The sequence below is a fragment of the Nanorana parkeri genome, unplaced genomic scaffold (assembly GCF_000935625.1).
Source record: "Nanorana parkeri isolate BGI_ZX_2015 unplaced genomic scaffold, ASM93562v1 scaffold529, whole genome shotgun sequence".
NCBI lineage: Eukaryota > Metazoa > Chordata > Amphibia > Anura > Dicroglossidae > Nanorana > Nanorana parkeri.
In genome coordinates, this window is record NW_017306797.1 from 428,944 (window position 1) to 456,439 (window position 27,496).

At 43.0% G+C, this 27,496-nt stretch overlaps 2 protein-coding genes across 3 annotated transcripts in view; one reads left to right on the forward strand and one right to left on the reverse strand.

Moving 5' to 3' along the window:
- Positions 1-7,310, forward strand: part of ITGB4 (integrin subunit beta 4) — an 89,947-nt gene extending 82,637 nt beyond the window's left edge. For both annotated transcript variants that reach the window (XM_018561545.1, XM_018561546.1), the window contains 4 exons: positions 657-812; positions 897-1,061; positions 5,161-5,277; positions 6,724-7,310. In XM_018561545.1, the coding sequence (XP_018417047.1) occupies positions 657-812; positions 897-1,061; positions 5,161-5,277; positions 6,724-6,863 (578 nt within the window). In that variant the 3' untranslated portion in view covers positions 6,864-7,310. The remainder of the gene's footprint in view (positions 1-656; positions 813-896; positions 1,062-5,160; positions 5,278-6,723) is intronic.
- A 1,045-nt stretch (positions 7,311-8,355) lies between these two features.
- Positions 8,356-23,521, reverse strand: GALK1 (galactokinase 1). Its single transcript, XM_018561537.1, has 8 exons — positions 23,332-23,521; positions 18,452-18,641; positions 16,684-16,803; positions 14,912-15,047; positions 12,950-13,131; positions 12,684-12,834; positions 11,477-11,639; positions 8,356-8,511 (listed from the first exon to the last, which is right to left on the reverse strand). The coding sequence occupies exons 1-8, from the start codon at positions 23,470-23,472 to the stop codon at positions 8,440-8,442; spliced, it is 1,155 nt and encodes a 384-aa protein (XP_018417039.1). The 5' UTR covers positions 23,473-23,521; the 3' UTR covers positions 8,356-8,439.
- Between the last annotated feature and the right edge of the window lie 3,975 nt (positions 23,522-27,496).

The following is a 27,496-nucleotide window of genomic DNA, read 5'->3' on the forward strand; positions in this document are numbered from 1 at the left end:
ATCCGCTCCGGCTGCGGCGTCTCAGTATACCGCGAGCTGTAGCTCACGGTATACTGAGCTTAGGGTAACGGGAGGACGCTAGTTTGTGTCCTCCCGTTACCCTAAGGAGAACTATGGGGGAAAACACTGACCCCATAGTTCTACTTTAAGAGGTGGGTCAGGGTGCCACATCTACTAATAGTACACTAATCAAAAATTAGAATACAATAAAATAAAAACTTGAAAGAGCAGCTTTTAAACAATGTAAAAGCCATTATTTTTCTATTTCTAGGCTTTTTTCCATCTATTTTTGCCAGGTAATTTGATAGTAACACATCCTGTCCAAAAGCGACAACACTTACTATATTGTATCTCTGGAGGAGCAGCATTGTCACCCTGGGACAGGGCTACAGACGGTGCCTGCCTCTCCTCTTTACTATAACATAGGGTGGAGGTGTTCTGTAGTATCTCAGAGATAGGAGAAAGCATTGCTAACTGATACAGTCAATACAGGCAGAGTGTACAAAAAGCTATCAGCTCACAAGATTTCTGTCAGGATCAACAGGTATCTTTTTTGCACTTTCAATGGTATATTTAACAGGTCAAAAGGGAGAAAGTAAGAGAAATGGATTGTTAGTGTTCACACACGTGTGCTAATTTATACTTGTCCTTGGCAGGGTCACCCTTCACACTGAGCACTCCTAGTGCCCCGGGACCCCTTGTCTTCACTGCTCTTACCCCAGATTCACTGCAGCTAAGCTGGGTGAGACCAAGGAAACCTAATGGCACCATCCTGGGTTACATGGTTACCTGTGAAATGCTGCACGGTGGAGGTGAGTGCTTGCTTCATATATCATTTCAGAATACTTAAGTACTTTCATCACATGGTCTAAGTATACTCCCCTTGTTGATCCTAGGAGAGCCACGGAATATATACGTGGAAGGTGATATGCCTGAGACTACGCTGACCGTTCCCTTCCTGAATGAAAATCTTCCCTACAAGTTCAAAGTGCAAGCCAAAACAACGCAAGGCTTTGGGCCTGAGAGAGAAGGCATCATTACTATAGAGTCACAGGATGGAGGTGAGGGATGGAAAAGTAGCTTCATGCTTGATAAATATTCTATGGAATACGGTTATATTCTCACAAAGGGAAATATACATCCATTAACATGTCTTTAACACAATTGCCATTGCAAATGCCCTTCTGAAGGTACTGGTTGCCTGGCTAGTACACTGACCAACTAAGTTGAGTAATGTCGGAGTCTCTCTGGGACAATTATGCATATCTGTGAAGTGACTCATCCTCATTAGCCTATTTGTTCCAGGTAAGGGACACAAAGTATTGAAGGGTAAACATGACAGCCAGCAAACCAGCATTTGCAGAATGAGATTTAGCAATGGCAGTATCCATGTTTCTCATTACATGAACTACCGGCATCTACTATGAAAATATTATTTCCTTCCTAACAGCAATCAGAAGATTACTAAAGTAAGATCACCGAAAGATGATCTGTGATTGGTTGCTGTGGTTATTACTCCTTGTGCTTATTGTATATAGTGTTTTTTTGGTTTTCACAGTACAAGTGTACATAGGGTGGTGTGAGCTGCCATCTAGTGGTGAAAATGGATATTCATTGTTTGATAAAGCTTTCATATCTTTGGTATATCAATGTAGAACATTGAATTCAGAAATGTTTCTCTCTCGTCCATTGGGGGAAAGAGCTCTGAGCAATGGTTGGTCTCCGGAAGAATCCAGGCTTCCAATCAAAATCTTTGAGTTGAGGGCAATTCGTGCCGCCGTTGTTTCACTGAACCCGTCTTCTGTCGGGGTGTCTGGTTTGAATGCAGTCAGATAATGCAACAGAGGTGGCATACATCAATCACCAAGGAGGCACCAGGACTGTGTCTGTGGTGAAGGAGGTTCAATCTATCCCAACTTGAGCAGAACTTCAGGTTCCAGCGATTACAGCTGTTCACATCCCAGGAGTCAAAAGCTGGCAGACAGATTTTCTCAGCAGACAACTTCTGGATCCGGGCGAGTGGTCTCTCCATCCAGAGATTTCTCAACAACTTTATCAGCACTGTAAAACGCTAGATGTGGATCTTCTAGCTTCTCAGCACAAGGAAGTGGACACATTTGTACCCAGAACGAGGGCTCCAATGGCGGAAACCTTAGTAACTCAGTGGGACTAGTACTCTCTGATATATGCTTTTCCTCCACTGATGCTATTATCTCATCTACTTCGCAGGACTGAAGACGAAGAAACTCCAGTTATTTTGGTTGCTCCTGATTCCCCTCACAAGGGTATGGTATGCCGACCTGGTTCATATGTTGGCAGACGATCTGTAGTCTCTTCCAGATCAGCCAGATCTCTTGTCTCAGGAGCCAGTCTTCCACCCTGCTTCTCGGTCGTTGGCTTTAACGGCCTGGCTGTTGAAACAAAGGTGTTGAAAAACAGAAAGATTTCGGATTCTGTTATTCCGATTATGCTTAGGGCTTGTAGATCTTCTATTTGTAAAATTGATCACCTTACATGGAAAGTTACTTTTTACTGGTGTGAGTCCTTAGGGTTTTCCCCAAGGACTTTTTCTATATTGCATATTGTCTCCTTCAACTAGGGGTAGGGCAATGTTTAGCTCTAAGTACCATAAAGGGTCAGATATCTACCTTTTTCAACGTTTTAAGTTCTTGATTCACATTTTTATTCAGGGAGTTACTTGTGCTGTCCCTCCTGTGAGGTCTCCACTTCCTCTGTGGGATTTGAACTTGGTTTTATCTGTTCTACCAAAAAACCCTTTTTGAACCTATTTATGATATTTCTGATTATTTATTTATTTGCCTTTTTGTGGCCATTACCTCAGCTAGAAAGACTTCGAGTTGCCTGTAGACATGTGCGATTCGTTTCGTTCCGAATCGAAATTCGGACGAAATTGCGTAAATTCGGAGATTCGGATGTATCCGAATTCAGAATTACAGATATAACAAATGCAAACGAATCCGAATTTCCGATTCCTTTATTCTTGGATGAACTTTTGTTGCAGCAAAGTAAGATTTGAGAGCAAAAAAACTTTTTTTCCCTCTTAAATGTCACTTTGCTGCAACGAACGAACGAAACGAATTAGAAACAAACTTTCTTACGCTAATTTCGTCCGAATCCGAAACGAATTGACTTTCAACCTGAATTCCTAAAAATGAAATAAAGCAAACTCCGAATCAAAACGAAACTAAACAAATTTGTTGCTGGTGCACATGTCTGGTTGCCTGCATTGTCTTGTAGAGAACCGTATTTGGTTCTTCATAAGGACAAGGTAGTTATGAGACCGAAGGTTTCCTTCTTCCCAAGGTGGTTTCAGCCTTTCATCTCAATGAAGACATTGTTTTACCTTCACTTTGTCCAACTCCTGTTCATCCATAGCAAATCTCTCTTCATTGTTTGGACGTTGTGCGGACTATTATCGGAGATTATCTGTCATCCACAGATTCGTTTAGACGTTCGGAGTCTTTATTTGTTCTAACAGACAGTCCTAAGAAAGGTTGTTCAGCTTTTAGAGCCACTCCTAAGAAAGGTTGTTCAGCTTCTAGAGCCACTCCTAAGAAAGGTTGTTCAGCTTCTAGAGCCACTCCTAAGAAAGGTTGTTCAGCTTCTAGAGCCACTCCTAAGAAAGGTTGTTCAGCTTCTAGAGCCACTCCTAAGAAAGGTTGTTCAGCTTCTAGAGCCACTCCTAAGAAAGGTTGTTCAGCTTCTAGAGCCACTCCTAAGAAAGGTTGTTCAGCTTCTAGAGCCACTCCTAAGAAAGGTTGTTCAGCTTCTAGAGCCACTCCTAAGAAAGGTTGTTCAGCTTCTAGAGCCACTCCTAAGAAAGGTTGTTCAGCTTCTAGAGCCACTCCTAAGAAAGGTTGTTCAGCTTCTAGAGCCACTCCTAAGAAAGGTTGTTCAGCTTCTAGAGCCACTCCTAAGAAAGGTTGTTCAGCTTCTAGAGCCACTCCTAAGAAAGGTTGTTCAGCTTCTAGAGCCACTCAACGAAACTAAACAAATTTGTTGCTGGTGCACATGTCTGGTTGCCTGCATTGTCTTGTAGAGAACCGTATTTGGTTCTTCATAAGGACAAGGTAGTTATGAGACCGAAGGTTTCCTTCTTCCCAAGGTGGTTTCAGCCTTTCATCTCAATGAAGACATTGTTTTACCTTCACTTTGTCCAACTCCTGTTCATCCATAGCAAATCTCTCTTCATTGTTTGGACGTTGTGCGGACTATTATCGGAGATTATCTGTCATCCACAGATTCGTTTAGACGTTCGGAGTCTTTATTTGTTCTAACAGACAGTCCTAAGAAAGGTTGTTCAGCTTTTAGAGCCACTCCTAAGAAAGGTTGTTCAGCTTCTAGAGCCACTCCTAAGAAAGGTTGTTCAGCTTCTAGAGCCACTCCTAAGAGTAAGAAAGGTTGTTCAGCTTCTAGAGCCACTCCTAAGAAAGGTTGTTCCGCTTCTAGAGCCACTCTAAGTGGATTTGTCAGGTTATCATTCAAGATTAGGAGTTGTGGGATGAGGTTCCGCCTTTCCTGTTTCTGCTCATTCTATTAGTGCAATTAGTACTTCTTGGGCTCTTCAGAATCAAGCTTCTTTTACTCAAATGGCAAGGCCACAACTTGGTCTTCTGCTCACCTTTTGCAAGGTTTTATAGAGTTGATGTTTCTGCCTCTTCTAATGTTAGCTTTAGCAGAAAAGTTCTTCAGGGAGCTGTTTAAATGTTTCGGTGGTTAACTTTTTTGTTGAGCTAGTTCTGGTTATTGTGGTGCCCGTCCCTCTGTTTGGACTGCTTCTGATCGTCCCTACATCTCAGATTTCTTTGTGGAGCCGTGTCCCTCAATAGACGATAAAGAAAATTGGATTTTGTTCTTCCCATAAAGTCCATTGAGGGACACAGCTCCCTCCCCTTTTTTCCTTCCTCTCTCCTGGAGGCAGCAGTATAACCTTACATCTCAAACTTCTTCAGAGCTGTTTCTCTCTATGAACTCTGAGAAAAGGATTTTACAGTAAAAACAAAATCCTATTTTGTGCTAATTTCTTCTATTTTTGTACAACACTGCTTACAGTTATATGTTTTTATTGCTTAATATATCGAAGAAACCAGGTGCCATAAAATATTGTCTCTGATTTTTTTTCATCTCTGTTTCATACAGGAAATTTCTCTCAGTTTGGTACACAGCAGATCACACGGCGAGAGGTTTTCAATCTCCCATCCGAATACAGTCAGACTTCCGTCACTCACTCCTCAATGTCAGAGCCTTTCTTTAAAGGTAAAATCTAACTAGAACTCTGTATATCTACGATGTTTCATAGAAAATACTAACATATCACTACTACAGAATGAAGACATAGGAGGGAGGAAAATATAATAAAAGGGACCTGTACAAACAGCACTAGAGGGTCAAACACTAAAGCACAACACACACAGAGGGCAATTTATCAAAGCTGGAGCAGACAAAATCTGGGGCAGTTGTGCATGGCAACCAATCAGCTTCTCTCTTTCATTTTCAAATCTTAACTAAACAAACTGAAGAGAGAAGCTTATTGGTTGCCATGCACAGCTGCTCCAGATTTTGTCTTTCTCCAGTTTTGATAAATTCCCGCCATTGTAAATGTTTCATGAATAAAAAGATGGAGCAATTCTGACCTACTTCTGAAAATGCTGGTTGTGCTGATCCTCTGGCTTCAAAACTTTGACTTATTGATCAGGAACATGTATTAACATTAGGAAACAAAACAAAAAGTCAGAAGTTCTTATCCACATATTGATAGTAACTCAAAGCACTGAAGCCAGAAGGTCTTCACTGGCAGTATTCATGTTCCTCTCAGGGACGATTTCCATTAGTAACTTGTCACTATCCTAGTGGGGTGCAGTGGAGTCTGTGGGGCTCCAGAGTGTTAGGCCATTCACATGGGCAACTGAACACGTTATTTAGATGTGTTCAGCCACAGTCCATTCAACTACGTTAGGAAAAATAGACATCTGGTGCATCTAGGATCTGAATAGAACTTCTGAATGCATGTCAGCACACCTTGTAAGGCGAGTTTGGGGTGCTATTCAGAAAAAGGTGCATGTAGCATTTTTGGCAGTGCACCACACGACCATTGGCAAGGTGTGTTAGGGTGCCATTTAGAATGATTGGCATGTGCAAAAGTGTAAATGGGCCCTAAAAGCTGATCTTCCACCCACATTGGCTGTGAGTTCTTAGTGCAGATCCCAGGTTTGAGTGATCAGCAGCTCACGGCACATGATTTAGAACAAATATTTGCCATCTTTTGTAATATCCCTAACATCAGGTGAACTTCAAGGAACGTGCAAGAGGTGAGAGCAGAAAATGTAGCTTGTCGGTCTGTTGCTGCTCCTTCACTGGCTAGTCACAAGCTTGAAGGAAGTGAGGTAGCTGTATTGCCAAACGAACAATAGAGAAAAGTCAGATCCTCACCCTAGCTGTGCTGTCTGGCAGAGCGGTATAAATCTCAGAAAAGAATGGACAAAAATACAAATCCTTTGTATAGATAAAGCGCCTCTCTTTTCTGTGTTTTTTACATCACATTGTTACATGATTAGACACAAGTCCAATCTACAGAGTGAATGTGTTCACATTAAGCAAATTACGTTCAAGACTTTTATTTCATGAATCGCATGTACCTCTGCGTTGTTGACCTGCATATCAGACTTGGCCAGTAATATTTATTCTTCTTGTTTGCACCTGCAGATGGCATGTCTGTCACAAGCCACCGCATGGAAAGTTCTGGCACGGTCACACAACAGGTCACCAAAGAGTACGTCACACGATCAATGATGTCCGGAGGATCCCTCAGCAGACAGGTGGAGCGCCAGTTCTATGAAGCTTAAAAGATATGCAACGCTAGCTTTACCGGACAATACGCCACGCTTGGGTGCCATTTGTATATGGTGCGTCGCTATGACTCCCTCTTTACCCCTTCACGTCATGGGAGTTGCTTTTTTGTGCTTCTATGTGTTATCCTGTTTGGGAGATTCTGAACTTTTCTGAAAAGTAGAAGACAGGACAATGTAGAGGATGGGTACAGGTATATTCTGACGCAGGTGCTCGCCACGGTACCAAAAAGGTGACAACCTAAATGTCTTCCCTTCTTGCACCAAAATGCCTAAGTCCTATTTTATAATGCAGTGCTAGAATCATTTGATTTTGAGGGAGGGGGGAGGAATCCATCCTAAAATAGCATCCTGAGCTCCATGGTATGCTTTAACCAAACTTTATTTAAATATCTTTTTTTATGATTTGTAAATAACTTTTTTATGACAAAATCTGTGGAAGAAAAGGGAGTATATACTGTATGTCTGTGTGAGGTATATTGTATGTTGTAGAGCAGGGGTAGCCAAGCTTCAGTACTCCAGCTGTTGTGGAACTACAAATCCCATAAGGCATTGCAAGACTGACAGCCACAAATTCCAGTGGCAGATGCATGCTGAAAGTTGTAGTATCACTACAACTGGTTGACAGATGTTTGGCTACCCCTGTTGTAGAGGGAACTTAGTAAATATAGTGCAAACACTGGCTCCCAGGGATCGGTAGTGGGATAGGTGCATGGGAGTGCTTAGTATGTATGGGAATGTATGAAGCTGTAATGTAGGGGTGGGTATACCTAGGTGGAGACATTTTAGAACAAGAAGGGAGTTATTCCGCTTGGAACGTCCAAAATATCCAGGCATATTACCGGGGTCCACAGTAACCCAAGATTTACTTCTTCCTCACAGAAACAGATATGATCTTGATAAAACAGTGACTTATGTTATGTACTCTCCCATAACTCAAAAATATTTTAGTAACTGGCACATGACTAACCTAGGCCTAGGTCTGGTGTATGGTGCCAATGGTGGCAGCAAGCCCATGATGAGATTGTAGAAAGGTTGGGTGTAAAGTCAAAAACTCAGTCCTGTAAAAATCAGATTGTTGCTAGAAGAAGATTGCACAATGTAATGCAAGGTACTAAGTAACCATATGCAAATCCAATGGATTGTTTTGGCAGATCCTCACATTACATAGTTCCTGGTAAATTTAAATGAGATTTTCTGTGCAGTCAGATTGCCAAAAGCAGAGGAAGCTTAACCAAGAGCTATAAACTGCTACCTTGACGTGCATAGTAGCACAGACAGGACCTCTGTATTAGTATGGTGTGTTACAACAGGAGGGGGTTAATAAAGCTTGAAGCTCAGTAACCAAAGCATGATGACCAGAGACGCCTGCTGACTGGTTACTTTGGGTTACTCACTCTGATTATTGCTCACTCCCTTCAAAAATATATAATTTATTAAAATAGGAGTCACATGCTCTCATCATTTAAAGAGAGAAAACCTCTATTAAGCCAAGAATGATACACTAATAAAATGCAGATAAAAATAAAGCCGCTTTATTTCACAACTGGAAAGGTACATTCACTAGCCGCCATTAAGATGACAAGACGCCACATCCAGCAGATGGCTTGCTGACATAGAATGTTGGGGTTCCCTTGAATTTCTCCTAAGAAAGAAAAACACAATTATATATTTCATATGAATTCACACATTTTAAATGATTCTTGTTACGCTAAAAGCTGCTTCCTACTAACCAAGTATACATTTCTGGCCATGTGGGTAACAAGTCTCCAACAAATACAATAGCTGTAGATACACTACGAGTGACGACATCTTCATGGACTACAGAATAAATAGATGAAGAGTTGGGAGCTGCTTAGTCTGTTCTTAAAGAAACTCTGTAACTAGACCATTCTTAAAAAAAAAATATATATATCTTCCCGTAAGATTATAAGAGCATTTAATGTAGTCTATGCATGTTAATTACCTGTAAAATCCCTCCTAATGTAGACATCTAAAAGCCCTGAGACTGCTTCTGGGTGCCACCATTTTGGATGTGATGTCAGCAGCTCCATCAATTCCAGAGCTGTCACTCAAGTGACTCTATAGTGGTGCCTTTTGCATCTTCCACTGCAATTGCATTAAAAGGTTATATAGGTAGATGATAGGGGCAGAGGAGCTAGGCCAGCACAAAGAGTAATTAGAGGCCCCCAGAAAAGAATTGGGCTATGATCTACAAGGAGATAGGGGGTGTGCTAGGGAATTGACTCTTTCTGGAAGAGTAGAATTTTCTAGCCAGTTTAAAGACATATTGCAAGGGAATAGAAATGGTTTATGGAAAAGAAAAACACTGCAAGTAAGCATTTAAAATACATGATTTTCTCTGCTTTATCTGAAAAGTTGTAGGTTGGTGACATGGTCTCTTTAAGGTATATATTACATTTAATGAGCCATCTGGACCAACAGGTTAGAAAGCATTGCCCTGTTGGTTTACTTTTGGATGGAGGTTGAGTAGGACACTTGGTTTACAGCCCATGGGTCTGCTTGGGTGATGTTCCTTCAATGTGAGACAGTGTGTGAAGAATGCCTACCGACTACAAGTACATATCTGACATGTGCCTGTAAAACCCATACAAGAAATAGGACAGCAATAAAAAAACATTGTCAACATTTCTAACCCTTCCTTAGTCCACTAAAAATGTGCTGGAGATGTCCTGATAGGAAGTGAGGGCAAATGTCCCCAATAGGGACTTTAGACAGCAGTACAATTCTGACAAAGGGTCTGACCCTTCCTCACTTCATTCAGAACAAATGGGCTGGATTGAGCTTTAAATATAATGGCTCACCATATGTCCTAGTCTCCCCATCAACTACAGCTAAATCAAGAGTTTTACAGTGAAGTCCTTTAAAGGGTAACTCCACTTTAAAAATATCAAAATGAAAAAAAAAAAAAAAAAACTTTCAAAAATTAATATAGCATTTATAATTGTTTCACCAGCCAATTGTAATTAAATGTTATGAAAAATTACTTTTCCATTCAAAGCTGTAGCTGCTGGAATGTTCTAAGTCTGTCAAAATAATTCAGCGCAATATGGTGACCTGGAGGCGTTCCGTGCACACATAGAAATGTCACCTCCTGCTTCTGTGATTGGCTAATTTTTTTGGCGAGATACTCCCTAAGGGTTACAATTACTACTAAAGGAATGCCGACACTACACCTCTCCTCATTACAACACAGGAAGTCCACTAGCTGGTTATAATGAACCCAGACCCTCCCATTCAGGGATTCATTTGGAAAGGACATGCTGCACCAAACAGCTTTTTCTTCAGAACAGAAGCAGGTAGGAAACTGCAACACAGTTTGTTAAAATCCTTGCAATGTACATTGATCACCCACAGAGGATTTATTTATTTTTTTCCTCAACAAACGTGGAATTACTCTTTAAAACACATTACTGAATTCAACAAGCATGTCTCAGTTCATAGGAATTTCATTACAATATGATTTGTAGGACTTTTTATTGGAAGAAGCATCTGGGAGAGTAACACAATGCCAAAAGTTCAGGACCACTTGTGTATATATAATGGATATTAAAGACCGTTGTCCGAACGTAAACACTTTCTGCTTGGTTTTGTACTTTTGTCATCTTAACTTTTGTGATAATAAAGTCATTTTTTTCATTAAACACTTTATCTTGTAGAATTTATTCATTTTTATTCCGTCAGTCAAAGCAAGCTGTCTGTCTTTTAAAGCTGATTTCAAGGCAGGCACATTAAGCCTGAAACCTCCCTCTCCCCATCTATAGTGTCCCAGGGTGATTTTTCCATTGTCCTGAGATTTAGTTCTTAGCTTCTGGTCCATCATCAGAATGGCTCAAAACTCTTGTAGTTGCTGGAGCTTCGAGGAGGATGTCCAGGGTGTCCTAACGCATGTCCTACTCACACAAGGAGCCCCATAGAACTACCTTTTCTATCAACCCTTTGCCTGTAAAGTCTGTTGGTAGGCTCTCAGGCGTTGCTGTGAGAGCGCGTGTAAGAAGTGACAAATGGTCATTCTAAGTTTGGATCACACAATCTGTATATCAAAAGCCATGTTTTCAGTACAGAGTAGTTAAACTTGATGTTTCTGACTACCCGGATATTTTTCTGCTGGCTACAGCTGCCCAACATGTTATGTTGATATCTTCAGATGTGAGATCTTATCTAGGGAACAGCCAATCATGCTGCTCTTTTTCAGCACCGACACCCCCACACTTTCCTGCTGGTAGAAGTGGGGACACAGGAACTGGGAAGGCTAAAGGGACAGCCAGCCATGCTACCAGAGGAGAATGTGGTTCCCTAATTTTTGTTCTTGTATAAGTAAGCATTAATTAGGATGCAATGTAGAGCATTAATTCTAGCCTTACTTCAACACTAATTTTATTTAACACTGACATTACTTAAAAAGGAGAAGAGAGTGGCTGAGGAGGGGTGCCAGGCTGTTGGCCTGCCCACATCATTGATAAGGATAGATTCTGTATGTCCAGTACTGTGCAATGCATATATAGGTGACTGCAGCAGGCTGACCAGACAGATTAATAACATTGTTATACTAAGATCACAGAAGTGATTATCTCGAGTTAATATTTCACCTGAATTTCCCGTTTGGCTTGTTCGGCAACTGAAGTCTCTAACAAGGTCACTGTGCATCCTCCAAAACCACCTCCTGTCATCCTGCTGCCATACACACCAGGAACCTCCAGAGCTGTTGAAACCAGTTCATCCAATTCCGGACAGCTAACTTCATAGTCATCCCTAGGATGGAAGAGATGGGAACACAGATATTCAGTATTGAAATATTAAGACGGCCAAAATCCATCCATTCATTACAAGATTCATCACTAATCCCACGCAGACTTCAAACTCCACACAAAAATACACAGCTGAAATACATATATGTTCACTGTTTTACCTGGCAAAGAGGTTTTCATTTTGTACAACCAGTGTTGGGATTTATACACATGATCTACACTGCATAGTCAGACAGCTGACACACTTATTTTCTAATTCAATAGATTAGCTTCTGGGTCAGCTTTGTGGCTTCCTAGCTCACCCCTCTGCCTGCAGCCTCATCTTTACCAGTATCATCATCTCCATTCACTGAGCAAGGAGCTGATTAAGAAAGTGATAAAGCTGACACAGGAAAACAGAACAGTTCACAAGGTAGTAGTAAAAGTGATCCTACACCTCAGCAGAGCTGTGTGTAACACAAGAATGGCTGTCCAAGACCATAATCCTCTGGCTATTAAAAAGAACATGTATATGAGCAATGAATTTAGCCTTTTGGCTTTAACACCACTGGTTCACCTATATAACCTGTATATTAATGTTCCCCAGCATGGGGCATCATATGTTAATAAATGTCATATGAGGAAACAAGCAGAGAAGTTATAGTTGTCAGTGTCCCCGCACTATGCACTCCATTGCCCAGCCAAGAACCATCATAGTGGAGCTACTCTCATCAACATACTATAATCCTAAATTAAAAACCCCACTCCTGTTCCCGTAAGCCCACCACTTTACCAAAAAGTCATAGTGGTTGGAAACTTGTGTCCCTTCATAACGGAAATGAAATGGAGCCTGTTTAGAAACTCTTGTTCCCCACCTCTTGTTGGATTGGACCTTCAAGTTACACATCTGCTCCAGAGTCTCTTGACAAATCATCATCATTTATCTGACTCCATTGCGCAACTCTCAGCACTGCCCCCTTTTCTGCGGCTGCGTGATTGGCACATTCTGCTAACAGGCACCTCAGTCCGCCAGTCACACAGTCATTACAATTCACTCTGTCAGTCCTACCTCAGTGAGTTGTGGCTCTCCGCCATTAATTTGCCAAACAATTTATAATCCCCTTTCTCCAACACTTGTGCCGCTTTAGCTGTGCGCTCAATCTCTGTGATCACATGACGTGCCCGCTTATAGCAAACCTCACTGAGGTTCTTTTTTTTGGCTGTCAAGACAAAAACATACAGGTAGAAATATTAAGACAGTTTGCTTATTTTGATTCCAGTTCTGAAGAGAAAGTTTTTTTTTTTTCTTCCACCTTGGCTTCAGGACACACTCACCCTCCAATTCCTCCATACTAGCATCTCTCAAGGACTCTTTATTGAGGGCCCTGGCAGCCTCCTCACACTGCTTCCTGCGTGTCGGGTACTCGCTCCCTGTTAGCTCATGACGCACATTGGAATTGGTAATAAGCACGGACAGTTTGGGGTCTGTCAGGGGAAACGCTGTTGCCTTTAATGATCTAAATAAATATTAACATGACAAACGGCGGTTACTGGACAGGTATCAACTATTCACAATGCTGATGTGTCTGAAAGGACAATGGCCTGTTTTGGGTGTAATACCCAACAAGATTGCAACTGTCATTACTACCTATGAAAAAAAGAATTGTAAGTTGTTGCCATCAACAACACAAACAAGTAATCTTTTACTAATACACAAGGAATAAAAAAAGTAATATTAAATCCTGCATTATATGTGGGACTTTTCAGCTGCTACAATGATATAATCATATTCAACATATCTTTTTTAGAATAGTATAAATGTTACTGCTCACATACAGTATACATTATGATGATACTAACATACATAGGTAAAACAATCCACAATACCTGGTGACTCTCTAGGAATACGGTAGGGTAATGTTACAGACAAAAGCTCCAACTGAACAGCCAACTGAAGCGCCAACAAAACCAGGGTCACAGGCCATGCCTTTGGTCCATACTCGCAACGTCTGGCAAATGTCCATGGAAACAGCAGGTTGCATACTCGGACCAATCAGAGTGAATGAAGCCTTGAGAAGGGCCTTAAAATCCCCTATTCCCCAAAATGTTGTTTTATGTTTTTGTGGTATTACCGGAATCTATTCCCAGGCGAGTCACCTGGTATTGTGGATTGATGTATCTTTGTATGCTAGTATCATCATAATATGTATAAGTGGGCAACAAAAATGTGTACTTTTATAAAAAAGAGAAGTTGAATGTGCTGAAATCATTTTTTTTTTTTTTTAAACATTTCTTTATTAGTTTTCAGTCCATCAACAGATAGATCAAGTAAAACAAATACAAAAGACAATTCTCATGTGTACGTCTCATGCTTTAAATGATGATACAAGGCAATTCAACCAAGACATGGCATGCTGAAATAATTTAAGCATCTGAAAAGTCCCACAAATAATATTTACAATAGACTAAATGCAGTGGGCTTTGTGGAATGTGGTGCAGATAGAGGTTCTAATCCTTCTATCGTCTATCCAAAACGAGAAAAAAAGATTGCTTTACATTAAAGGAAAATTATCACCAGAAGATAAAAATCCTTATTCATTCCTCCAGGGAAATCAATGCATATAGCACTTTGACCTGTCTAGATCTCTGCAGTAGCTTAAAAATAAAACAGTACCTGTACAATACCTGTAAAATCTGTTTCTTTAAGAACATTAGATCAAGCTGGACTGATGCCATGAAGCTATCAAGCCATCCACTGGGAAAACCTGGGGATCCTTGGTCCTGGCAACAAATCTGTCCAGTTTCCTGCAGAACCTGGATGCCAGGAGGTCCATGTTTGATGTTCCACAACTGCAAAAAAGAGCTCGAAACAGCTCTGGGTGAAGGGAACATTCTACGGAGTCCAAAAGCTGATGACTAAGTCAATCCACTTGCCAATTTCTAGGGATGCACCGATACTAGTATCGGTGCCGATACCGACTATTTGGGAGAGTATTCGTATTATTTACATTTACAAAAATGTAGCTTATTTGTGTATCACTCAGCTCTAGATCATCAAATCATCTCTGAATTGGTGCCGACACTGTTCTTCCTTCTGGAGGGTGGCTAACTTTGTTCCCCATGGTCCCTGTATGTGTTGTAAAGTAGTCACCGCTCCAAGCTTGCTCCTGTGATGGACTACAATCTCATCTTTAGTTTACTCATTTGTATTGAGATTGTAGTCCATGATGGTATTTGGGAGAAAATGTTATGCACTGCTACAAAATCCTAACAGTGTCCGTCTTCCCTTAGACTGACCTGCAGTCAATGAGCAGAGCATGTCCCTCTCTCCCCATCACTGAGATAAACTGGTCCATGATCCCGCAGGGTACTCCGGGGAATGTATGTTCAGCTTTCTGACATGCAAGAGCTTTTTGAACAACATCGCCATCATCTGAGAACAATAAACACACAACTCATTTATGACATAGAAGTTGCAGCAGAATATTAAATCTGAATAAATGGATAATCATTAGTTCCGATAATCTAGAATTCAACTACTCAAGTCCACGCAGACTGCAATCAGTGACTAAGGCCTCATTCACACTAGTGATTAGGGCCAGTCAGCGGATTAGTGCGGCAACAATCAGCGGATACTTGATGTTGGAATCACAGGTGGTTGTGGACAGCTGCAGCTGGGTAATCTGTACAAAGCAATGACAGGCTAATAGGAGCCGCGGCTATCTGCATGGTATCCACACATCTTGATTACTTGCGACTAGCAACGGATGACCCCCCGCCACCACCCCGTTCCCCATCTGTCTGTATCCATGGCGGGTCATCTGTCCCTAGCCACAGGTAAGCACTAGATGTGCAGGTACATGAAAAGACAGCTGTGGCTCCTGTCAAGCCTGTCATTGCTTTGTACAGGCTTCCTGGCCACAGCTGTCCACATCGACTTAAGATCTCAGCCACAAGAATCTGCAGAAACTTGCTGCATGTGTTCACAAAAGCCCGAGTGAATGAGGTCTAATTGTTTGTTTATCATTATTAGTACCCATGCTTTCATAAGAGAAACATGGAGGCCCGCCATTGCTGACCTTTTGAAAAGACTACTTGCTTGGCTCTAACAACTAACTTCAATAAAGCCTTTATAGAGAAACACCGCTACCAAATTCCATGGCTGCCGAAGAACTCAGTCCAGTCCCGGGTACATACCAAACAGGCTCATCGCTGCCAAAAACGGTCGCACTCCATGGATCTTCATTCAAATCTCAAGTCTTTATTGTAGAATGCAATAACACACTGCGTGACATCTCTCCATGCCTGCCCAGTCCCTCACACACTTCACCTTTCCTCCATGATTAAGCTGTGAAGGTGAAACGCATGAGTGGCTGGGCATGCATGGAGGGATGTCATGCAGTGTGTTATTGCATTCTACAATAAAGACTTGAGATTTGAATGAAGATCCGTGGAGTGTGACCATTTGTTTCCCTATACTGACTTCAATACTTTGAGTAATTGGCCAAGAACACGCATGTACATCAGGAAAGTCAGATCAAAATCAGAAGTCTTTATCTGTAGAATTGTTATAGGTCAGCAGTGGCAGCCTCCATGTTCCTGCAGGACAGGTTTTCTTTACAATATACATTCAGACATAAGGCACCTACAGGCATGAGATGATTGATGCAGCCTATTTTGGTACAGATACTTTTCCAGCTCCAGGACTAGACTAGAGAAAAATTCAAAAGTTAGGAGGAGGCTGTCATTTGTAAGAAGCACACGGAGCTCCTGGGATTTGTACATCTCTGTTTTAATGTATGATTCTTAAAAAATAAATATATATAAGGGATGCGCTGATACCATTTTTTCAAGTACAAGTACTGATACATTTTTGTTTATTATCATGTGACAGTTTTTCTAAAACAATACAGACTAATGATTTCAGGACAGTGGTGGAGCGTCAGAGCCAGGTCCCAGCTGCAACCTCTGCAACCCTGGTAGTTTTCATGAAAATGCCAAGTATCAGCACTGGTATCTGAACATCCCTATTCCCAAGGGATCTCATCATCAAAGGAAAGTAATCTTACCTGGGCAGAGCTGCTGCAAAAAGGTGTAAGTAGCCACCTCCAGAGATGCAGAACTGGATAGGCCTCCGCCTAATGGAACACTCGTGGCAATCACTGCATTAAACCCAGGAACAGGTCCAGCTGATATGAGACAATATAAAATGACAATATAAGAAATTATCTACTGACTTTCATTCTCAAGTATCTCTATCACAGGAAAAGGAAATGAAGATGCAGGTTTATTCAGCGAAGTAGACTGTAAAGTGCTTCCAGTCGTGAGCTTGGTAGCGTTTTTGTCAGCCGGCTATCCTGTAAAAGTGACCCGGGTGACTCTATCACTTTCACGGGGCGTAAAGGTGCCGTGTTCTTTACAGGGAAAGCCAATAAATGATATCAGGATATCCAGTGGGAGCAGAGAGGGGGGCATCCATTTGTCAATCTGCTCTGCAATCAATGTACCTGGAAGCGTGCTCTCAGCACATCTGGATTCAGCGCTGTCAGATTCCCGTCTAAAATTCTGAGCAAACAGTCAAATGTACTCCCGAGACCCAAAAGAAGAGCAAAGCCCAAAAAAGGTTTGCATCTACTTCTCTTTACTTCACTGCCCCCTGACAAAGATAATGGAGAAAGCTACTCGGTAACATGCAGAACTGAACTCTAAACTACAGCAGTGCATTTTATCACAGTTTAATTAAAGAAAACCTCACTCAAAAAAACAAAAACAAAACCTTTCCCTACTGCACTCTTCCCCATTCCTCCACAGTGTATAATATCGGAATTCTTTTTTACAATCCAGCCCACCCCCTGCCTCCTCCACCTAGGCAACAATGACGTGGACTCTGCTCCTGAAGCCTCTTGGGATATGCACATTACATATTCCAGAAGGTTTCAGCTTCCACGTAGTGGCTTGGAGGAGGGGGGACCTACATCTGGAAGAGCTCTGGATGATGATGGCAGAAGACTCAGTGGGTGGCAACGTAGCAGCAGATTACAGCAGGACAACACTGGATTCACTGGACAAGCGAGTATGTGAATGGTAAGACTGATAAGACAAACAGCGAAGTGGAATCTCCATGATAGAATAAAAAACTAGACCGATAAGGAGATTTCTCTTTCCTTCCTGTTCTGTCTAAAACTTATCACCTAGACAGGAAGTAAAAACAAATCTCCTTGATGGGATACATGTGGTAATAGAATCCTGACAGAGGATGTAATCCATCATCTAAAACTTTCCCCTCTATATCCCAAACTATATAAGAAGGTTGGACTGGTGCTGTACTGTTATCAGTTAGCATTGTTCCTAGCCAACTCTAAATTACAGAACACCTCCCTGCTAGGTTATGGAGATGAGGCGAAGGTATTACGTAGTCCTAACACACTTCCTGTTCTAGGATGACAATCCTAATCCTCCATAGATACAGTACAGTGAGTGAGGAAGCTCACATTGGACAGGAAGTGTGGTACAGGCAGGATCACCACATAAAGAAACATCACAAAATAAACATGTTCTATTTTGCTGACAACCTTTTAGGCTCAACATACACCTTACTATATGATAGTACAATCTCATTTAGATCTACCAACAAGTATGTAGTTCAAGAGCCTGCTTGATTGGATACAAATTGATTGGCTAGATTAGGTAGGCCCTTATATTACATAGTTTTGGTGAATCCGAAATTGTGCAGAGACTGTAGGATCAGATTGTAATGTCGATTGTGGGCCTCAAGGCTCAAGAACTAAAATATAAACTAGTGAGCAGTTTTTAGAGTTTATGATTTTGTCCTCTCACCTCTGTAGTGCTGGATTACCCCCTTTAAATAGTTGGCCCACTTAGGTGTCCCAGGGACTAGAGGATTGTCTGTACTCGGGGCTGCAAACTCCACTTTATGGGGTTCATCCGCCCCCTCAGCGGTGGTCAGAAGGCAAATCTTCCCATCATCACGCCGACTTCCCACCATCACAGTGATAAGAGGTAAGGCCTGTAAAATAAAACATGACTATATGTCATCAACAGACCTCACGGTAAACCAAGACACGAATATATGTCATCAATGAACCTCGCGGTACATCAACAAATGAATATGTGTAATCAATGGACTTCACGGTACACTAACACATGAGTATATGTCATCAATGGACCTCACAGTACACCAACACATGAATATATGTCACCAATGGACCTCATCGTACATCAATACATGACTTTATGTCACCAATGGCCTCACAGTACATCAATACATGACTATGTCACCAATGGACCTCACCGTACATCAATACATGCATATATGTCGTCAATGGACCTCACCGTACATCAATACATGAATAAATGTAATCAATGGACCTCACCGTGCACCAATACATGAATATATATCATCAATGGACTTCACCGTACACCAACACATGAATATATGTCATCAATGGACCTCACTGTACACCAATACATATTATTAATGGGCCTCACAGTACACCAATACATGAACATATGTCATCAATGCACCTCACTGTACACCAATACATGAATAAATGTCATCAATGGACCTCACCGTACACCAACCCATATTATCAATGGGCCTCACAGTACACCAATACATATTATCAATGGGCCTCACCATACACCAATACATGAATATATGTCATCAATGGACTTTACCGTCCACCAATACATGAATATATGTCATCAATGGACCTCACCGTACACCAATACATGAATATATGTCATCAATGGGCCTCACCATACACCAATACATGAATATATGTCATCAATGGGCCTCACCATACACCAATACATGAATATATGTCATCAATGGACTTTACCGTCCACCAATACATGAATATATGTCATCAATGGACCTCACCGTACACCAATACATGAATATATGTCATCAATGGACTTTACCGTCCACCAATACATGAATATATGTCATCAATGGACCTCACCGTACACCAATACATGAATATATGTCATCAATGGGCCTCACCATACACCAATACATGAATATATGTCATCAATGGACTTTACCGTCCACCAATACATGAATATATGTCATCAATGGACCTCACCGTACACCAATACATGAATATATGTCATCAATGGGCCTCACCATACACTAAAACATGAATATATGTCATCAATGGACCTCACTGTACACCAATACATGAATATATGTCATCAATGGGCCTCACCTTACACCAATACATGAATATATGTCATCAATGGGCCTCACTGTACACCAGTATATGAATATATGTCATCAATGGGCCTCACTGTACACCAATACATGAATATATGTCATCAATGGGCCTCACTGTACACCAGTATATGAATATATGTTATCAATATGTGACTATACACAGATCAGTCATAACATTATGACCACTGACAGGTGAAGTGAATAACATTGATTATCTCATTACATAGGCACCTGGAAGTGGGTGAGATACATTAGGCAGCAAGTGAACATTTTGTCCCTGATGTTGATGTGTTGGAAGCAGAAAAAAATGTGAAAGTGTAAGGATTTGAGCGACTTTGACAAGGGCCAGATTGTGATGACTGGATCAGAGCAACTCCAAAACTGCAGCTCTCCTTGGATGTTCCTGGTCTGCAGTGGTCAGGGGAAAACCGGTGAACGGCCAAGGCTCTCTGATGCACATGGGGAGCGAAAGCTGGCCCATGTGATTCGATCCAATAGAAGAGCTACTGTTGCTCAAATTGCTGAAAAAGTTAATGCTGGTTCTGATAGAAAGGTGTCTGAACACACAGTACATCGCAGTTAGTTTGCGTTTGAGGCTGCACAGCAGTAGATAGGTCAGGGTGCCCATGCTGACCCGTGTCCACCTCCAAAAGTGCCTCCAATAGGAACGTAAGCATCAGAACTGGACTACTATGTAATGGAAGAAGGTGGCCTGGTCTGATGAATCATAGTTTCTTTTACATCATGTGGATGGTCGGGTGTGTGTCTCCCTTACCTGTGGAGGAGATTGCACCAGGAAGCACTATGTGAAGAAGGCAAGTCGGCGGAGGTAGGGTGATGCTTTGGGCAATGCTCTGCTGGAGAACCTTCAGTCCTGCCATTCATATGGATGTTACGTTGATGCGTACCATCTACCTAAACATTGCTGCTGACCAAGTACACGCCTTCATGGAAATGGTATTCCCTGACGACAGTGGCCTCTTTCAGCAGGATAATGCGCCCTGCCACACTGCAAAAATGGTTCAAGAATGGTTTGAGGAACACAATGAGCTTGAGGTGTTGACAATCCATGGAGGCCCCACCTCGCAAATTACAGGACTTAAAAGATCTGCTATTCACGGCATGGTGCCAGATACCACAGCATACCTTCAGAGGTCTAGCTGAGTCCATGCCTCGATGGGTCAGGGCTGTTTTGGCAGCAAACGGGGGAACTACCCAATATTAGGTGGGTGGTGATAATGTTATGGCCGCTCTGTGTATGTTATCAATGGACCTCACAGTACACCAATACATGTCAGCTGTGCAGCAGAACGCATCTTAGCACCTAGGGATTCAGTCCTGGCCCCATTCAGCTTCATTTTTGCTTCTGAAAAAATGCTAGTTGCCTGGCTGCCATGCTGATCCTCTGGATTGAAAGTGGATGTAAACGCTAACACAACTTCTCTGCTTTGTTCTTGATTGGTCAGTAAAATATGAAACTGAAAGTGTTTTCTTCTATCAGTTCAATGAGTTCTGACAATATCCGTTCATTCTGCCAGAAATGTCACGGAGTGGAGGAGACTCATCTGAGGACCGGGAGCTCCAGAGAAGAATGTTTATTATGGAGTACAGACAGACTGACCTGGAACATGTATGTACACTAATGACCGTACACTGACATTATCAGCACTGACATCATACACAGCACTGACACTCCAACCATTCCGACACAGACGTTATACACAGCACTGACACCCTTACCATTCTGGCACTGACGTCATAAACAGCACTGACACCCCTACCATTCCGGCACTGACATTATACACAGCACTGACACTCCAACCATTCCGACACGGACGTTATACACAGCACTGACACCCCTACCATTCTGGCACTGACGTCATACACAGCACTGACACCCCACCATTCCGGCACTGACATTATATACAGCACTGACACCCCTACCATTCTGGCACTGACGTCATACACAGCACTGACACCCCTACCATTCTGGCACTGACGTCATACACAGCACTGACACCCCTACCATTCTGGCACTGACGTCATACACAGCACTGACACCCCTACCATTCTGGCACTGACGTCATACACAGCACTGACACCCCTACCATTCTGGCACTGACGTCATACACAGCACTGACACCCCTACCATTCTGGCACTGACGTCATACACAGCACTGACACCCCTACCATTCTGGCACTGACGTCATACACAGCACTGACACCCCTACCATTCTGGCACTGACGTCATACACAGCACTGACACCCCTACCATTCTGGCACTGACGTCATACACAGCACTGACACCCCTACCATTCTGGCACTGACGTCATACACAGCACTGACACCCCTACCATTCTGGCACTGACGTCATACACAGCACTGACACCCCTACCATTCTGGCACTGACGTCATACACAGCACTGACACCCCTACCATTCTGGCACTGACGTCATACACAGCACTGACACCCCTACCATTCTGGCACTGACGTCATACACAGCACTGACACCCCTACCATTCTGGCACTGACGTCATACACAGCACTGACACCCCTACCATTCTGGCACTGACGTCATACACAGCACTGACACCCCTACCATTCTGGCACTGACGTCATACACAGCACTGACACCCCTACCATTCTGGCACTGACGTCATACACAGCACTGACACCCCTACCATTCTGGCACTGACGTCATACACAGCACTGACACCCCTACCATTCTGGCACTGACGTCATACACAGCACTGACACCCCTACCATTCTGGCACTGACGTCATACACAGCACTGACACCCCTACCATTCTGGCACTGACGTCATACACAGCACTGACACCCCTACCATTCTGGCACTGACGTCATACACAGCACTGACACCCCTACCATTCTGGCACTGACGTCATACACAGCACTGACACCCCTACCATTCTGGCACTGACGTCATACACAGCACTGACACCCCTACCATTCTGGCACTGACGTCATACACAGCACTGACACCCCTACCATTCTGGCACTGACGTCATACACAGCACTGACACCCCTACCATTCTGGCACTGACGTCATACACAGCACTGACACCCCTACCATTCCGGCACTGACGTTATACACAGCACTGACACCCCTACAATTCCAGCACTGACGTTATACACAGCACTGACACCCCTACAATTCTGGCACTGACGTTATACACAGCACTGACACCCCTACCATTCCAGCACTGGCGTTATACACAACACTGACATTAAATACCGAACTGACAATACATAGCACTGATACACCCAACGACATTACACATACAACTGACATCCCAACTGGTCTGGCACTATTACACACAGCACTGACACTACACTGAAACCCCAACCATCCCAGCACTGACAGCTCAGCGCTGCCCACTGTCAGCTCCATTCAGTGTCATGTGACTAGCAGCTGAACACGTGACCGGCTCCATAGAGTACGGTGAGAGGGCTCACCATGGGCAGTACGAAGCCGGCATTATAGTCAGTGTGTTCTCCGATCAGATTGACTCGGCCGGGGGAGAAGACCGCGATCTCCGGTTCTCCTCCGAACGTCTCAGAGAACAGCCGCCGGGCCTCCCTCTCCGGAGCGGACATACTGCACCTCTACTCCAGGACAAGCGCTGGCCACGCCCACAAGATCATGTGACTTCCACTAGACTTTCTCAATCAGAGCTGCTGCTTGTTTCCTGATTGTCCTAATTTGATAAACAAATCTGCGAATTCGCTGGGATTGTGGAGAAGCTGGAGTCACATGCAAGAGGCGTACAGACATATTCAATGTAACTTGTGTGAAAGATACATTCCCTTCAACACTGAAAACTAAAGTCACCTGACATGAGAGGAATGTGGAGGTCATGTGACCCTGCCATGATCTAAAGGTTGCTCCGACAAGCTATCCCTGTAAAAGAAGAGTGTATATGAGGAGCAGGCAACCTTGGCACTCCAGCTGTGAAACTACAAGTCCCATGAGGCTTTGCCTGATTTTCTCCTGGAGGCAGAGAAATTATGGGATTTGTAATTCTCCCACTGATGGAGTGCACTGGTTCTGCTCTCTATATTCTACTCAGCGGAGCGGAGTTAAGCAGCACATGTTGGAAGTAGAGTTAAAGCTGAACTCCAAGAAAAACAAATATTGTCTACATACAAGCAGCATGTGTATTGTCATTGTAATCTTGATGTCCTTCCATCCAGCAGGAAACGTGCAGGAGCTTCCTGTAATATAAAGACCAGTCACTGCTGCTCTCTCTCCTAGTGTAGTGTGGTTGGTCTTGTCTCCCCCCCTCCTGTCATTTTCTGCAGGCAGCCTGTCCTTTGGGCCCCTCCCACAGATGTACTCCCCATACAGGCAATGTGCAGCAAATTAATGATGTCACTGCTACTTTTGCAAGGTAATATATGGCTTTGTAAATGCATTTGGTTCACACAAAGTGGTTTTATATCCTTTTGGCTAGATAAATGAATTTTGTGCCTATAGTTCAGCTTTTATTTAGAGGCAGGGTCACTTTAACCACTTTAGGACCTCAATATGTATATAAACAGCTCAGTCCTGAAGAGGTTATACCATGATAAGGCCTGCTGCAGCTGGCATCTGACTTTCGTATACAAGTGTTTAGGCCGCTGTACAGCTGCCCGATCACTTGCATGCAGCTGCTGAGTGTGCATCTCCCTCCGCCACCACTTCTGGCTCCCTGTGCGGACCCGGGACCAACATGGTGGCTGTTTGCCGCTAGGCCAGAGGGAGATCAGTGTCTGATCTCCCCTCCAATCACTGAAACTGGAAGGGACGAGGATTTTGTCACTTCCGTTTTCCAGCTGTCATTTCCCCGGCTGCTGTGGCAGAGAAGAAGCTGGTGAAGCTTCTTTGGGGTCCCCAGGTGATATTAGAGTCTAATAGACCCCTGATGTCTCCATAAAGAGGACTTGTCACTGTATTTGTGCTATCACTTAGGGGGTTTGTTATCTCCGTATGTGTTAGCAATAATGTTAAGTGTAAAAAAAATAAAGCACATATAAAAACACTAAACAAAATTTTGTAAAGCCCCCCACCCCCACATACAAAAATGCATTGTATGTGCCCCCCCTCTACTGTGTCAGGGTGGAGATCAGGAGCAGACCGAGGAATGTCCATTCACCTGCTTTGTGATGAATGAAGTAGGGAGCGTTGTACTCTCAGTGCTCAGTGGGTATTACATAAGGGTATATACACTCACTGGTCACTTCATTAGGTACGCCTTGCTAGTACTGGGTTGGACCCCTTTTCTCTTCACAACTGCCCTAATTCTTCGTGGCGTAGATTCAACAAGGTGCTGGAAACATTCCTTGGAGCGTTTGGTCCACATTGACATGATAGCATCACGCAGTTGCTGCAGATTTGTCGGCTGCACATCCATGATGCAAATCTCCTGTTGCACATCACAAAGGTGCTCTAATGGATTGAGATCTGGTGACTGCGGAGGCCATTGGAGTACAGTGAATTAATTTGTCATGTTCAAGAAACCAGTTTGAGATGATGTGAGACTTGTGACATGGTGCGTTATCCTGCTGGAAGTAGCCATCAGAAGATGGGTACACTGTAGTCATGAAGGGATGGACATGGTCAGCAACAATACTCAGGTAGGATGTGGCATTTAAATGGTGCTCAATTGGTACTCAGACGTCCAATGTGTGACAAGAAAATATCCCCCACACCATTACACCACCAGCAGCCTGAACCGTTGATACAAGGCAGGATGGATTCATGGTTTCATGTTCTTTACACCAAATTCTGACCCGACCATCCCAATATTGCAACTGAAATCGAGACTCATCAGACCAGGCAACGTTTTTCCCAATCTGCTAGTGTCTAATTTTGATGAGCCTGTGCAAATTGTAGCCTCGGTTTCCTGTTCTTAGCTGACAGGAGTGGCACCTGAAGTGGTCTTCTGCTGCTTCAAAGTTCTACTTCAAGGTTGAACATGTTTTTGAGTTTAGAGATGTTCTTTTCCAGACCTCAGATGTAACGAGAGGTTATTTCAGTTACTGTTTTCTTTCCATCAGCTTGAACCAGTCTGCCCATTCTCCAATGACCTCTGACATCAACAAGGCATTTCCACCCAGAGAACTGCTCACTGGATATTTTCTCTTTTTCGGACCATTTTCTGTAATCTTAGAGATGGCTGTGGGTGAAAATCCCAGTAGATCAGCAGTTTCTGAAATACTCAGACCAGCCCGTCTGGCACCAACAACCATGTCACGTTCAAAGTCACTTAAATCACATTTCTTCCCCATTCTGAAGGCTTTGTTTGAACTTCAGCAGATCGTCTTGACCATGTCTACATGCGTTGAGTTGTTGCCATGTGATTGGCTGATTAGATATTTACATTAATGAGCAAACAGGTGTACCTAATAAAAGGTCAGTGAGTGTATATTGAGTATATATATATAATTTTTTTTTCAGGCCTAACGTGGATTACAACATGTGCCTTGGCAGCATAACCATTAAAGGGAATCTCAGATGAAAGAAATATGGATGTCTCCGAGTCTGTCATCCTTATCCTCACTTGTCACTGACCTAGAGCATGCAGGCAATTACTCTTTTCATCCTCCTAGGTTAGTGATTGGCTAAGGAGTAAAGGGGGGATGAGGATGACAGTCCTGGATCATACATGATCAAACTCAATGCCATACATACAACTATAGCAACAGGCTCACTATAAAACATGGAATAAAGAAACCAGGGCTCTTTCCTGTATATAGATCAATGTGAGATCCATCAGAAACTATCTCCGAGCTTAGCTTGTCACCTGCTCTGGAGGAATGCGGTAATTCCTTCCCCCTCCGGGGTACAGGTAATAGACCGGTCTATATAGGTGCAGCGCTGACCACACCTCGGCCACCTCCAGCACACCCGCAATCCTGTTCAAGTCATCGTTCTTCCTCGGATCAGTCCATTTCTGCAGGAGGAGGAGGAGGAGGGGGGGGGGGGGGCCCCTTTTTTCGGGGCAGATTTTCTCCTGGAGGCAGAGAAATTATGGGATTTGTAATTCTCCCACTGATGGAGTGCACTGGTTCTGCTCTCTATATTCTACTCAGCGGAGCGGAGTTAAGCAGCACATGTTGGAAGTAGAGTTAAAGCTGAACTCCAAGAAAAACAAATATTGTCTACATACAAGCAGCATGTGTATTGTCATTGTAATCTTGATGTCCTTCCATCCAGCAGGAAACGTGCAGGAGCTTCCTGTAATATAAAGACCAGTCACTGCTGCTCTCTCTCCTAGTGTAGTGTGGTTGGTCTTGTCTCCCCCCCTCCTGTCATTTTCTGCAGGCAGCCTGTCCTTTGGGCCCCTCCCACAGATGTACTCCCCATACAGGCAATGTGCAGCAAATTAATGATGTCACTGCTACTTTTGCAAGGTAATATATGGCTTTGTAAATGCATTTGGTTCACACAAAGTGGTTTTATATCCTTTTGGCTAGATAAATGAATTTTGTGCCTATAGTTCAGCTTTTATTTAGAGGCAGGGTCACTTTAACCACTTTAGGACCTCAATATGTATATAAACAGCTCAGTCCTGAAGAGGTTATACCATGATAAGGCCTGCTGCAGCTGGCATCTGACTTTCGTATACAAGTGTTTAGG